Source organism: Vipera ursinii (assembly GCF_947247035.1).
Source record: "Vipera ursinii genome assembly, chromosome: 1".
Taxonomy (NCBI): Eukaryota; Metazoa; Chordata; class Lepidosauria; order Squamata; family Viperidae; genus Vipera; species Vipera ursinii.
The window spans coordinates 5,382,050-5,397,482 of NC_139512.1; the positions used below are offsets into that span (position 1 = coordinate 5,382,050).

Below are 15,433 nucleotides of genomic sequence, written 5' to 3' on the forward strand. Positions count from 1 at the left end.
TCTCAGAACCATTGTACCATATCTTTCGACTTATGCAAGATTGCCGATCTAATTTTTCAGTACATCTAGGATGCCATTCACTAGACTTCAGCAAGTTTCCTTCCTAAATATTTACCTATGCTGAAGGACAAGTAGATAATAAGTCACTAAGTAAAGGTTTGCTGAATGCCCAAAGCTCCTACTCGTTAACAAATTCTTTTAAGAGTAATAGCAAAGCAGCAGAAAATAAAAGCAGGTAAATAAGGCAAAATAAGGAAGCCCATCAATGGAAAAGTAATTGCTTTTTTATTATACAGAGATGGAATGGTAGGGGAAGAGAAGGGAGATTTGAGGGTGTAAAATGTAGTACAGTACATCTTGAATTTCTAAAGGCTCCAAACGCTTTTTTAAATAACCACAGGCATTCTATTTGAGAAGCGTTCCCCCCCCCCCCCCCCGGTTTCTGATAAAATTAAGAAAACTTTTAAAATGCCTGAAGAAATTTCACATGTCTTATAATACATTCAGCTGCCAGTTCCCAAAGTTGGACAGTAAAGACATTGGAAGAAGCAACAGAAAGACTTGAGTAACACCCAAGGACAAATCGCACCCGAATGTGGCAGATAAAAAGAGAAATTTTACAGACACCAGAGCATTTAGGAGTGCATTTTCACGGCTGCCGTGAACCCCCTACACTTGTCACCCATAATTTAAAAACACCAAGCATAGAAGATTGAAGAGAGTCTCTAGGCTCACTTTTTATTCTTGCAGGAAATAATTACTACAGATTGTAAGGCTGCCAGCGATGCCAAATGATCTGTTTACCGCATCAAAGGCTGAAGATGATCTCCTGTTGAATCTATTGTTTCAGATCAGCAAGCCTGGCCCCTATCTATTTTGGACACTGATTAACATCGAGAACCTCCAATGTTCAAAGAAGCACAGCGCTTGCTGCGCTTGCTGCGTTCATTTGGCAGCCTGCCTCCCGCTTAAAACATTTCACATCTAGAATAGGTGAAGGACTGCCTATCCATTTTGTGTCTGGGAGGAACTGCTGAGCTTGGTAAGCTTCATGATGGACTGCAGTAACTCCTGAAGAGACAGTCTCTCCATCCTGCAGGCCGGTAAATACAGTATCTGCTTCCGGTCTGAGTCAAATGCTTAATTAGAGCCAATGCAGGGAGATGGTAGGACAGGGCTGTCAAACTCAATTTCATTGAGGGCTGCATCAGCATTGCGGTTGCCCTCAGGGGGCCGGGTGGGTGTGGCCTGGGTGGGTGTGGCCTACTGGGTGGGCGTGGCTAGAGTGCGTATGGCCTACTGGGTGGGCGTGGCCAGCTCTACATCGTTCGCATCAAGGGTGCCTATGGGGGTCTGGGCAGGAGTGGGACAGATCTGAGGGTCTCTGGCAGAAGGAGGGTCTCTGGGCCAGGGCCAAGGCAGTGGGGGCTGTTCCCTCCCTGTTTCCAGGATGGCTTCGCGGGCCGCATGAAACCACTTCGTGGGCCGGATCCGGCCCCCGGGCCTTGTGTTTGACATGTCTGTGGTAGGAAAACCACCTCTGACAGAAGTTTGGGAGGGTCTGGGAGTATGAACACTGCAGAACTAGGATACCTATTAAATTTATCCCTGCCGATGGACTACACCTTCAGCCATCTTCACTAAAACCTCAGGGCCTTACCAAGGGGGGTTGAAAAGAGCATTAAAATCAAGGCCTCCTTCCCAATGTAAAACTCCCTTTCCCCATTTCCTTCATTTTTACAAGCGTATTTGCTCTGCAGGCGTGTATATAACAATAAAGGCAGAACTAATAAAAATTAACCCAGCCACAAAACTGACCCTCCTTATCAACAATAACCATTTCATTAGAGCTGTGGCTATTGGTAGTAGCAAAACTGAGGTCACAAAGCAATGGAAGGGATAATAGCGTATGTGGGCAGTGTGGGTGGGTTTTTGTTTTGTTTTTTAAGAAACCGATTCCCTTTCCCCTCCCTTCAGTTCATAAAAAAAAATAGAGAATTTACTCTGTTGACATTTCAGCAGTTGGGAGTTCCTCTGTTCACCTTATGTAGGGTTAAAGTTTCCGTGCCCCCAGCTGGAAACGGGCTTCCTCTGAGATGCCGTATTGTTCCAAGGGGTCCTGCAGCCAAAGAAGCAAGAAGGTTGACAGTTTGCTCCAGCCAGTTCTTTGTGTTCTCTTCTATGCTGGTTAAAACTGCCAGCTACCTACGTTCGTCTGGCATATGTTCCACTGAGCTCATGTGTGTCTCCTTCCAAGTTAGCAGGTGCATTGGCTTGGTGGTGAACAACACGGCGTGTTGCCTTTTGCTCCTGTACCTCAGACTTTGGAGGACTTTAAACATTAGATGCTTGTAAGATTTCCGCTTGATTTATCCCCCAGTCCATGGGTCAGCAACCCACAGCTCTGGACCCGCATGCGGTTCTTTCTGCCTTCTCCTGCAGCTCCCAGTTTGCAAAATACAGACAGAGACAGAGAGAGGCACTTGTGCTTCCCTTCTCTCCCTCCCTCCCTCTCCCTCCCTCTCTCTCTCTCTCTCTCTCTCTCTCTGTGTGTAACTCATGCTGTGCTCCAAGAAGCTGACAAGCTTACTGGGTGGGGCTCCTGCCTTTGCTGCATCTCCACAGGAAGCAGCAGCTCTCAAGGGCAGGAGAGCCAGCCCAATAAGAATGTGTGTCAGCTTGCCCAAACAGGTGAGCAGAAGCTCAGAGAGAGAGGGGGGGAGGGGGGAAGAGAGAGAGAGATGGAGGGAGGGGAGGGGAGAAAGAGAGAGAGAACTCATGCACAGCAACCTCTATTTCTTTTTAATTAAACTTCCAAGTTTCCCCTCTCATGCGCGCGTGTGCGTTTTGCGGCTCCCAGTGTTTTTTCCCCCTCTGGGAAACGGGCCCAAGTGGCTCTTTGAGTGTTTAAGGTCGCCGACCCCTGCCCCAGTCTCTTGAAATCACATTTCTGAGTAATTATACAATTGTATCTATATTCACATGAGAACAGGAGCAGAAAGCTATTCCTGTCTTCCCTCTCTTGCTTCAATTGCTATCTTCTAGGCCGAGTTGTTTCCCAACCTTAGCCATTTTAAGATGTGTGGACTCCAACTCCCAGAATACCCCAGCCAACACTGTTCTAGCCCATAAATGTTATCAAATGCCTTCGGAAAAGAAGCTGCCCTATATGGCCCATTCTAAGAGGAAGCACTCCAAAGCCCCCCTCAAACAGCCACATTTCAAGCCACTCAAATCATGGGTTTACCCTTGCAGTGGAGGTAAGCCAATTTTATTAGCTAAGCCACAATTGGCTGGGTTCACACAACCACAGAATTCTATACCATGATTTACAAACAAAAACTGCATTCACGCAACATACCCCCACCCAAATTAAAATAATTCACAGTGCAGTGTGTGAAGCTGGCTGGTGTGTACATCTCAAAGGCCTTAAATATTCTTAGCAATCAGGATGCTCTGGAATAAGAACTGCCATTTGCAGCCACCGGCTTACCTTCCCGGTCATCTTCTGGATCTCATTCCGATAAAAGATCAAGCTGCTTCTCATGAATTCGTAACTATAGGATCGAAAGAGAACACGAGAGCTGAAAGAACTGATCCAAGATTTGTTTGTTTGGCGAGAAAGAAATGCCAGCCAGCAGAGAGAAACCTATTTCCTTGCTTTTCCAAAGCAGCCCCAATGTAGGCGGTGAATGTTTTTAAGGCAACGTAGTTATAGTGCCTAAATCCGTTGCAGGTGCCAAATAAAAATTAAAATGTATCAGATACGGGCTTGCCTTTAATTAAGGTAAAGGTTCCCCCGCACATGCGTGCTAGTCGTTTTCCAACTCTAGGGGCTGGTGCTCATCTCCGTTTCAAAGCCGAAGAGCCAGCGCTTGTCTGAGGACGTCTCCGTGGTCATGTGGCCGGCATGACTACACACCAAAGGCGCATGGAACGCTGTTACCTTCCCACCGGAGTGGTCCCTATTTTTCTACTTGCTTTTTTTTTACGTGCTTTCGAACTGCTAGGTTGGCAGAAGCTGGGAGGAGTAACAGGCGCTCACTCTGCTATGCGGCACTCAGGATTTGACCCACCAAACTGCCAACCTTCTGATCGACAAGCTCAGCGTCCTAACCCACTGAGCCACTGCGTCCCTTTGCCTTTAATTGGTACTCTCCAAATAGGTAAGACAAACGGATAAACGAGTAAGATTTATCAGCCTTCAGATGACGAGTTGAGCTCACCTGGCCTTGCGAAGGACCTCAATCCATTCCTGGCACTGCTCTTCTGTATCACATTCAAAGTAGTATTTCCTTTCTGGCTCTTCGTGGAAGCCTAGAAAAAGAAGCCCACAAAACAGTCACCCTGACTGCTTCTGTTGCTTTAACTCAACCTTCCTGGAACAGGGAAAGGATGTCATGGAGCCCGTTGGTTAAAGAATTTCAACTGTCGGGGTCCAGGAAGAGACTCTTCTCCGCCGTTGCCCTTACCCTTCAGAGATGAGGTTGGCCTCCACTCTCTTGGCATGCAATCCTGGGGGGGGGGGGGTATTACCACCCTGAAAACACTCCCATTAGCTTTTACTTTGAATTGAATTGAATTTATTAAATTTATATGCCGCCCTTCTCCCTAAGGACTCAGGGCGGCTCACAAAAATAAAAAGTTAAAAAACATAAAAGACAAAATTTAAAAAAGAATTAAACGATAAATATAATAAATACTTAACAATTAACCCAATAAAACCAAATTTTAAACTATAGTCAGTCCAGGCCCGATTATTGGAACAACCATATCTTCAGGTCACGGCGGAAGGACCGAAGGTCAGGGGCCGTCCGCAGCTCCGGAGGCAGTTCATTCCAGAGGGTCGGCGCACCCACAGAGAAGGCTCTCCCCTGAGGGTCACCAGCCGGCATTGCCTGGCTGATGGCACCCTGAGGAGGCCCTCTCTGTGGGAGCGAACCGGGCGATGGGAGGTTGACAATGGCAGCAGGTGGTCTTGCAAGTACCCTGGGCCTAAGCCATGCAGGGCTTTAAAGGTAAGTACCAGCACCTTGAATTGCACCCGGAGGGCAACCGGAAGCCAATGCAGCTCGCGCAGGAGTGGTGTAACATGGGAGTATGGAGAAACTCCCAAAAGCACCCGCACGGCCGCATTTTGCACCAGCTGAAGCCTCCGGGTGCACTTCAAGGGCAGCCCCATGTAGAGAGCATTGCAGTAATCCAGGAGAGAAGTGACAAGGGCGTGGGTGACCGTGCATAGGGCATCTCGGGTGTTTTTTTTTAACTTAAGTTTTTCTGTGTTTTTGCTTGGCTCCTATTTTACTGAACTTGGTGTACTGTGTTTTTATATGGGTTTTTTTTTAACCTGTAAAGCACACAGAGTCACTCTGAAGCGTGAGATGGGCGGTATCTATAAACTTTTTCACCCCTAAATAACGTGGTAGTGAAAACTCTAATCTGACAACCATTTACCCAGAAGAAAAGATACTGACCCAAAGCAAAGACTAATGGGCCAACTAATTAGTGGCCGTGCTGATTTTCAAGCCCAGAGGCAAAGGATTCTGAGTTCTTCCCATTATCAGCTGAGACGTTGGCAAAAGACTCCCATTATGCTCAGCAACACGGCTGTTTATTGTGAGTGCTTGACAACAAAATCTTTAAATGCATTGTTTTCCCCAGGGTCTCTGTTCCCCACTTCCAATCAGAGACCCCCAAATCAGCCCCACCTTTTCCTGTGACCTCCTTGCTATTCATGTTCCTGCTCTTGGGAAAATTGGCCATTCCTGGTTTATGATTTAATCATCTATCAACCCTGCCAGAAAATTACAGCAATCCAAGCAGGATCAAACTAAAGCCTGCTTTATTAAAAACTATCAAAACATTACCTATTGGAAGAACATCCTGGATTATCTTTATCAAGGGAATTTAAATGTGACTTTTTTTGCCACCGGAAGAAACGTAAGTATATTCTCGCAGCCGATAGAAGAGAATATTTGTAGCTCAGGATTGAACTTTAGTATCCTTCGTGCTCACTGAGCTTGGTTTTTTGCAGACGTTTCACTACCCAGCTAGGTAAACGTCATCAGAGTTGGTTCCCCATCACAACCATCACCATTTTCTCGCGCTTTTTACGCAGGGGTACCCACAGAGCTGAAAATTATGTGAAGGGTTCCTCCAGAGTAAAAAGATGGGAGAAAGGTTTCATCTCAAGCTATCGATATCTGCTTTGAAACTGGAATGCCCACAATATTGCAGTTGTGATCATGGACTGTTGAGTTTTCACCGAACTAGCTGTCTTCTCCCCAAGTCGTCGTTCCCCGGTTAGTCACTCTCGAGACCTTCCTCTCTCTCTCTCTCTCTCACCCAGCTACATGAGGTTTTTTCCCAGCTTCCCCCAAGTTAGGGAAGAGGAGAATCAGCTGTTCTACTGCTGCCTGAAAAGGGAGTGTACAGGGCAAATGTTTTGACTCATCTTCCTCCCCCTCAAGTCCCGCTACTAGGAAGAGATTGGGAGGGGGAAATGTAGAAATAACTGTCTATGGCAGGGGTAGGCAACCTCGGCTCTTTTATGACTCATGGACTTCCAGAATTCCTGAGCCAGCCATGGCTGGCTCAGGAATTCTGGGAGTTGAAGTCCATGAGTCATAAAAGAGCCGAGGTTGCCTACCCCTGGTCTATGGAGATTCTCAGTCATCCAGCTCATGGTTTACCCGGATGCTTTTTCAAAAGGCAACTGGAATTTTTTTTTCTCCTTGAAGACATTTTGCTTCTCATCCAAGAAGCTTCTTCAGTTCTGACTGAATGGTGCAGGATGGGAGGATTTATCTTCCTTGCAGTCATCTTAGTCATTAGCACTCTTTCTGAGCATCACTTGAGGCCACCTGGAGGTTTATCTGTGCCCTCAGGATCACCTGAATAGCACAAATGGGTGTGTATAAATAACTGGATAAGAAGGGAAAGCAGCTGACAGTGAAGACCCAGCAAAGCTAGAGTGAATGGATTCAGCGACACTGCTACGTTCTCAGTGTTAAAAAATAAAAGGTTGCCAATTTGCTAGGGGGAATTTTTTTTTTTGCTCCTGACACAACTCCACAACTCTTTCTGAAGCACTTACTGATGGAAAAGACATTTTCTTCTTCTTGGCTGATCTTGCAGTGTTCCAACAATAGAGCACCAATGGGCTGAGGAGAGAGAAAGGGGCAGGGGAAAAATCAGATCTGCTTTTCAATTAAGATGGAAATGTTTACAGGTAGTCCCTGACTTACAGATACAATGGGGCCCAAAATTTTGGTCGTCAGTCATTATGGTTGTAAGTCGAGGCACCATGTGACTGGACTCACTTTTACAACTGTTTCTACGATGCCTGTAAGGTCACAATGGACATTAAGCAAACCTGTGTGATAATTAAGCAAACCACATGGTGTTAAATGAATCCAGCATATCGAAAGGAGGGTTGTTGGTGTTTTTTTGCCATTTTCTGCCACTGACCACAGAACACTACAACCCCTCACACACACACACACACACACACACACACACACACACACACACACAAAATGCTCAGAACTGGCTTAGGTTGAACTTAAGAACACATTCCAACTCTTAGGTCTATTACAGGAGTAGGCAACCTTATTGTTCCAGATAAATTGGATATTTTGATTTTTATTACTCTCAAAAAACGTGACCAACAATTCAATTATAGCTGAAGGGCCATGGACCTTTATCCCAGTTGATGGCCAAATAATGGGAATTTTTTTTAACGATCACCCAATAAAAATATCAATCAACTACTGCAAGAAGTACTAACCCCTTAGGCCGAGTAACTAAGATGCAATTCATATCACTTTTCAGAACAATTGCTAACTACAGGTAGTCCTTGACTTTCAACCACAATTGAGCCCAACATTTCTGTTGTTAAGTGAGACATTTGTTAAGTGAGTTTTTCCCATTTTACAACATTATTTGCCACAGTTGTTATGTCAATCACTGCAGTTGATAAAGTTAGCAACCTGGTTGTTAAGTGAATCTGGCTTCCACTGAGGTTTGCTTGTCAGAAGGCCGCAAAAAAGGATCACATGACCCTGGGAGACTGCAACGGTCATAAGTATGAACCAGTTGCCAAAGCATCTGAATTTTGATCACATGATCATGGGGATGCTGCAAAGATTGTAAGTGTGAAAAACGGTCGTAAGTCAATTTTTTTCAGTGCCGTTGTAACTTTGAACAGTCACTAAATGAACCATTGTAAGTCGAGGACTACCTCTTTACTCTTACCTCAGCCTCGTCTGTTCGGAAGTAAAAGAGAAAATTGACCACTAACTTCACCAGGCGCTTCTTCAAGGCTGCAAAGAGAAAACAGACACAACAAACAGTTTTTATTTTATTTACTTATTTATTTATTCAATTTCTATGGCTGCCCAACTCAACCAAGTGACTCTGGGCAGCCATAGTTTGATAGCTGGGTTGTCAGCAGGAAGCTTGTAAGCAGCCCTTGAGTTTGGAATTGCATAGCTCAGCATCTGCCATACCTCAGCAGATCCATGCTGTGCACCTGAAACCAGTTATAATCAAAGGATGCTCCATAGATGGCACATTAAATGCAACTTTTAAAGCAGGGGTCTTCAAACTTGGCCCTTTTATGACTTGTGGACTTCAACTCCCAGAATTCCTCAGCCAGGCACGCTGGCTGAGGAATTCTGGGAGTTGAAGTCCACAAGTCATAAAAGGGCCCAAGTTTGAAGACCCCTGCTTTAAATTACTATTAGCTTCAGCATATGAGACAATACCTCTGTCTCCCTACCGGTGTCAGTTAATGGCAAAGAGTGGCTAGAATAGTAGTTTATGACTGGCAGAACTGACTTCTAATCCTCAGTCACAACATTCATTAAATGATCTGGTACTACTCACTCCTCTCTTAGCCTCATATCTGTCTTTCAGCATAGTGGGACAAGGACAGCTGACCTGCAGCTTTTTTCCTTTTTATATATTTAGGACAACTTTCCACAGAACTTGTCGTCCTCCAGATATTTTAGGCCTGTAACACACAGCAGGAACTGCGAGGATGGCCCGGATTTCAAGCTGGTTAGGAATGCTGGGAGCACCAGCATATCTACAGGTAGTCCTCGGCTTACAACTATTCATTTATTTACAATGGCAATGAAAAAAGTGATTTACTGTGCTCACACTTATGACCCGTAGCATCTCGATGGTCCCATGATCAAAATTCAGCCGCTTGGCAGGTACATGTACAGCATTTATACCACTGGGGTCATGTGATTGCCATTTGTGACTTTCCCACCCAACGTCCAACAAAGTCAATGGGGGGAAGTGGATTTGCTTAACAACTGCATGATTCAGAATACAGAATAACAGAGTTCGAAGGGGCCTTGGAGGTCTTCTAGTCCAACCCCCTGCTCAGGCAGGAAACCCTATACCATTTCAGACAAATGGCTGTCCAGTCTCTTCTTAAAAGCTTCCAGCACTGGAGCATTCACAGCTTCTGGAGGCAGGTTGTTCCACTGGTTAATTGTTCTAACTGTCAGGAAGTTTCTGCTTAGTTCTAGGTTGGATCTCTCTTGATCATTTTGTATGATCATATGTGACTCGCTCCTCCAGAATTGTGGTTTTGCTAAAAGATTTGCCAGAATTATATTCTAGAAGTGGGACCTCTAAGAGTGCAAGAGGTTTCTGGCTGTTGAAGCCCACCGAGAGCAGAGATCCCATCGTCTCCCCAAAAAGGTGCTTGGATGAAGATGGGGAACCTGGTCCATCAGATTGAGCTATGACAGGCCCTACAGGGACTCAGCCAAAATCACTGTAGTCCAGTGGGGAAGGGGGTGACCTGGAGGGGAAGACCCCAGATTCTAGTTCCCATTCATCAACTGAAGATTATTCTAGGTCAGTGGTGGCGAACCTATAGCACGCGGGCCAGAGGCAACATTCAGAGCCCTCTCTGTGGGCATGCGTGCCGTGTCCCAGAGATGGCGAGGAACTGGCCCCTGCCGTCCTGGCCCCGCCCACCCAGTCTGCCATGATAAATAAGTGATAAATAAGTGGATTTGGGGTTGCAGTTTGGGCACTGGGTGTCTAAAAGGTTCGCCATCACTGTTACAGGATGAATATCAAGAAGTGGGTTGGCTGACAAATACGTCAACCTGAGTTTCTTGGAGGAAGGATGTCGTGTGTAAATAAAAAGCTTTTTTACCCTCAAAAGTGGCCCTAAGAATATTGAGCTCCCTAATGAAATCAGTTCCATTTGATACTAGAACAAATGAGTCTATTCTGTCCTGTAGATTCAGAATGCCTTAGGGCAGTTTTCCCCTGCGCTTTCATAAATGTCTTTCTGGAGATTCACACTAAGAAAGTGAAATCAGGAGGAGTCAAAAAAAGGGGCATTAAAAAGTCATTAAAATCAAATATGTGTATCACACTGGATTACAACAGAGGGTGGGGGGGAGTGAGGAATTAAAATCCAACATAATTGGGGGGACATCGTAAGAATTGGAAAGGGGTTATTGTATTGTTTGGTAAGGAGGTGCTAAAAAGGAGTCTATTTATTAATCCCAGATGCAATAATGCTGTTATGTATACAAGCATACGAATAAGCAAAATAGCCAAACTATTCACTTAAACTGAATGACTTTAGTATTCACAGCGGCACAGCAAGTTACCAACTGTCACATTCATTGCTGACATCACCCAATAAGCAAACAGTGAAGCTAATTCTCCAAGTGCAGCATCTTCTGAAATCAGGGCAGCCAAAGTACCCCAGAGACCTGACCTAAAACAAACCTCAAGAGTTGACAGCTGCATTATGATGGGGAGAATCTCCCAAGTCATCCCTCCCAAGGACTGAGCTGGCTAAGAGACTAGGGAATATTAGGTCAGTGCTAGGAAATAGGAAAGGAAACATTACAGGAAAGGTACAGAGCAGAGCACCCTGTTTTGACAGGTGGGCCTTTTGAATACAGAGGCCTCTGCATAGAGATGATGATGATGATGATGATGATGATAATAATAATAATGTTGGATCATGGAGGTCATCTAGTCCAACCCCCTGCTCAGGCAGGAAACCCTATACCATTTCAGACAAATGGCTGTCCAGTCTTTTCTTAAAAACTTCCAGTGTTGGAGCATTCACAGCTTCTGGAGGCAGGTTGTTCCACTGGTTAATTGTTCTAACTGTCAGGAAGTTTCTGCTTAGCATTAGGTTGCTTTTCTCCTTGGTTAGTCTCCCTCCGTTGCTTCTTGTCCTGCCTTCAGGCACTTTGGAGAATAGCTTGACTCCCTCTTCAGATTCCTTCTTCAGATCTCCCTCTGCAGATCCCGTCGAGCTCCATGGTTCTCTGCGGAGCTCCGGGAGATGAAGCGTCGGAGACGGGGCCTAGAGAGCGGTTGGAGGTCCAGCCGATCCGAATCCGACCGATTGCAACTAAGAGCCTACATTAGGTCTTATCTCGCTGCGATAAGGGAGGCGAGGTCTAACCACTTCGCCACCCTTATCGCGTCCGCAGATAATCGCCCGGCCGCCCTGTTTAGGGTGACTCGCTCCCTCCTAAATCAGGAGGTGAGGGAGGATCCCTTGCAGGGTCGTGCCGAGGAGTTTAACCAACATCTGTCGGACAAAATCGCTCGGATTCGGACCGGTCTGGACTCTGACTGGGCAGAGTCTGACGATCAGGACACGGGCGGTCTTGTCGATATCACCTGGGAGGAGTTTGACTCTGTGACTCCGGAGGAAGTGGACAGGATCATGGGGAGGCTGAGCACCACCACATGTTTATTGGACCCGTGCCCTTCCTGGCTGGTCTATGCAGCCTGGGAGAGGACACGCAGCTGGTTCCAGGCAGTTATATCGGCTTCTCTGAGTGAGGGTAACTTCCCCGCCGTCTTGAAAGAGGCGGTGGTGAGACCTCTCCTCAAGAAGCCTGCCTTGGACCCAGCTGTATTGAACAACTTTCGTCCTGTCTCCAACCTTCGCTTTCTTGCGAAGGTTGTTGAGAGTGTGGTGGCGCATCAGCTCCCTCTGGTCCTGGATGAAGCGGATTATCTAGACCCGTACCAATCGGGTTTCAGGCCCGGGCACAGCACGGAGACGGCATTGGTCGCGCTGGTGAATGATCTCTGGAGGGCTCGGGACAGGGGATATTCCTCTGTTCTAGTCCTATTAGACCTCTCGGCGGCTTTCGATACCATCGACCATGGTATCTTGCTGCGGCGTCTCAGGGGACTGGGAGTGGGAGGCACAGTCTTACAGTGGTTCTCCTCCTATCTCCAGGGACGTTCGCAGTCGGTGTTGGCAGGAGGGCAGAGGTCGACCGCGAGGTCTCTCATTTGTGGAGTTCCTCAGGGGTCGGTCCTCTCGCCTCTCCTGTTCAACATCTACATGAAACCGCTGGGTGAGATCATTCGTGGTTTTGGAGTTGGGTATCATCAGTACGCTGATGATACCCAACTTTTCCTTTCGACCCCAAACCACCCCAGTGATGCCCTCAACGTGATGTCCCGTTGCCTGGAGGGGGTTCGGGTCTGGATGGGGAGGAACAGACTTCAACTCAACCCCGACAAGACTGAGTGGCTTTGCATACCTTCATCCCGGGTTTATTCGGACATTCCACCTCTGGCTATGGGGGGTGAACTATTACCCCCCGTAGATAGGGCTTGCAACTTGGGAGTCCTCCTAGATTCACGGCTCACCTTGGAAGACCATATAGGAGCTGTGACTAGGGGGGCCTTCGCCCAGGTTCGCCTGGTGCGCCAGTTGCGGCCCTATCTTAGCCGGGATGATTTATGCACGGTCACTCATGCGCTCGTGGCCTCTCGTCTGGACTACTGCAACGCTCTCTACATGGGGCTGCCCTTGAGGACCACCCGGAAGCTCCAACTGGTACAGAATGCAGCCGCGAGAGTTGTGTTGGGAGTCTCCCGATACTCCCACGTTACACCTCTGCTCCGTGAACTGCATTGGTTGCCAGTTGTCTTCCGGGTGAGATTCAAGGTACTGGTAACGGTGTTCAAAGCCCTCCATGGCATGGGGCCGGAGTACCTTAGGGAACATCTGCTGCCGGCATCAAGCTCCCTGCGCCCTGTGCGTTCCCACAGAGAGGGCCTCCTCAGGGTGCCACCGATCAGAGAATGTCGATTGATGGCCCCCAGGGGGAGATCCTTCTCTGTGGGCGCTCCGGAGCTGTGGAATCAGCTACCGGTAGAGCTCCAGATGGCGCCCGATCTTCGCTCCTTTCGTCGCAATCTCAAGACGTTTCTGTTTGTACAAGCCGGCCTAGCCTGATGGGGATTGGTGGGGTTTTTTATTTTTGGTGTCTTAATTTTATCTTGGGGTTTTAGAATTGTATTCAAATTGTTTTAACTTGGGCAATCATTTAATCTCTTTTTAATGTTTGTATTTAGTATTTTATTCTGCCCTGTGAACCGCCCTGAGTCCTCAGGGAGAAGGGCGGTATAGAAATAATATTAAATTAAATTAAATTAAATTCTTTGTGGGAGCCCCTGAGATATTGGAACACTGCTATCATGTCAACCCTCACCCTTCTCTTCATTAAACTACGTTCCCTATATGTTTTAGCCTCCACTCCCCTAATCATCTTTGTTGCTCTTCTCTGTACTCTTTCTAGAGTCTCAACATCTTTTTTACATTGTGGTGACCAAAACTGGATGCAGTATTCTGGGTGTGGCCTTACCAAGGCATTGTAAAGTGGTATTAATACTTCACGTGTTCTTGATTCTATTCCTCTGTTAATGTAGCCTAGCACCGTGTTGGCTTTTTTGGCAGCTGCAGCACACTGCTGGCTCATATTTAAGTGATTGTCCACTAGGACTCCAAGATCCCTCTCACAGTTACTACTGTTGAGTAAGGTGCCACCTATACTATACCTGTACATTTGTTTTTTTCTACCTAAATGTAGAACCTTACTTTTTTCATTTGTGCATTTATATTTATAGTTATATAACTTTATGACAAAACAGCCAAATGAAGGAAGGGGATTTTAATACGTTTGATTCAAGAAAGTATTTTTAAATTAATTCCATTAGATTCTAATGGAATTAATTTAAAAATACTTTTTTGAATAGCTTGAAGTAGCTTGTCAGTCAGAGTTATCAAAAATTACCCAGTAGCTTGTGGCACCTTAAAGCTGAACCCTTTTATTATAAATGTATTACGTTTTGGTGCCAAGCAGCATTAGGCAAAAGACAAAAACAAATATAGCATACATTTATAAAGTATAAAGGGGAAATCGGTAAATGAATCAGTCATCGTGTCAGAATCCATTTATATCACATTTCATAAATATATAGGTAGAACAGTGTGCTTATTCTGGGGATCCTGCCATCTCTCTGAAGGGGGGGGGAGAGGATAGACTTAAGGTGATCTTCTAACAACAGGGAACATTTGAACTGGGGGAGGGAGGGGGAGAGACAGATCTGGATTGCATCTTCATTTACAACTGAAAAGGAAAGCAATAACCATAAAACCAAGGAGAGTTCCCTTTCCCACGGAAGGGCCTGACACCTAAGCAAATGATGAGAGCCTGACCAAATGGATGAGGGGAAGGGCTGAAATGGGAACGCTTTATATAGGATTGAAATGTAACTTTGTTAGATTCCGTCTTGTATTGCCACAATCGATTCCATCCTAGTAAACATTTTCCTTTTGGACTAAACTGGCATCCGAGAGTTCTTATTTCCTAAGATGTGGATTGAGGCGGGTCCTGACACATGTGAAAGCTGGCGACCACTCCCAGGGGGAGGGCCTTCTCTGTGGGAGCACCAGCCCTTTGGAACCAGCTTCCCCTTGAGCTTCGGATGGCCCCGGACCTCCGGTCCTTTCGCCGCGACCTCAAAACTTTTCCATCAGGCTGACCTGGATTGATGATGGGTTTTTAAATATGTTTTAATTTTTAAATTTTTAACTGTGTAGTTAATTTATTTTGGGGCTGTTATTTAATTCTTTTTTAATTTTTGTACTGTTTTTTATTGTTGTAAGCCGCCCTGAGTCCTTTGGGAGATAGGGCGGCATATAAGTCCCAAAAATAAATAAATAAATAAATAAGAAGAGAGTACGGAAGGCAAAAACAGTAGAAGCTGGAACTGAAGACCAGTTAACCGCAGTGCTGATAAAAAAAGCCACTCAAGCGCCTAGTCCTCAGTGAGGGTAGTTACGCCAGAGGCGCTCGAACGCCTCGCTCCCTTCTCCCCAGCGCCCTCAGAGGACGCGATGAGCTTCCCCGATCTCATGTCGTCACATCCCCCTCCCTTTCGCGCCCTGGCGTCGCTGCCCCTTCTCCTTACCGCTTCCTTTCTTGGGGGCGCGCATGAGAACCTCTGCCGCCTTTTCGGCCGGTTGCCGGGAGAGCGACAGCAGCTCCCTTTCGTTGTACCGCATCGCTTCCACCGCAGCCCCGCCCCGCCCCGCCCGCTCAGCCCTCCGGCCTCT

The 15,433-nt window shown here is 46.5% G+C and overlaps 1 protein-coding gene and 1 long non-coding RNA gene across 3 annotated transcripts in view; both read right to left on the reverse strand.

Annotated features, from left to right (window-relative positions):
• Positions 1–264: 264 nt before the first annotated feature.
• The window catches only part of LOC310641972, a 102,030-nt gene continuing 86,861 nt past the window's right edge, over positions 265–15,433 (reverse strand). Inside the window, exon 2 of the long non-coding RNA XR_014492824.1 lies at positions 265–1,177. This is a non-coding gene — a long non-coding RNA (uncharacterized lncRNA). The remainder of the gene's footprint in view (positions 1,178–15,433) is intronic.
• PLEKHJ1 (pleckstrin homology domain containing J1) lies at positions 1,930–15,404 on the reverse strand. 2 transcript variants are annotated; one of them, XM_083365123.1, is made up of 6 exons: positions 15,289–15,404; positions 8,257–8,324; positions 7,097–7,163; positions 4,227–4,317; positions 3,494–3,557; positions 1,930–2,119 (listed from the first exon to the last, which is right to left on the reverse strand). In XM_083365123.1, the coding sequence occupies exons 1-6, from the start codon at positions 15,380–15,382 to the stop codon at positions 2,054–2,056; spliced, it is 450 nt and encodes a 149-aa protein (XP_083221249.1). In that variant the 5' UTR covers positions 15,383–15,404; the 3' UTR covers positions 1,930–2,053. The 2 variants fall into 2 exon arrangements, with proteins under 2 accessions (XP_083221249.1, XP_083221250.1); XM_083365124.1 differs by lacking the exons at positions 8,257–8,324; positions 15,289–15,404 and adding an exon at positions 7,992–8,102.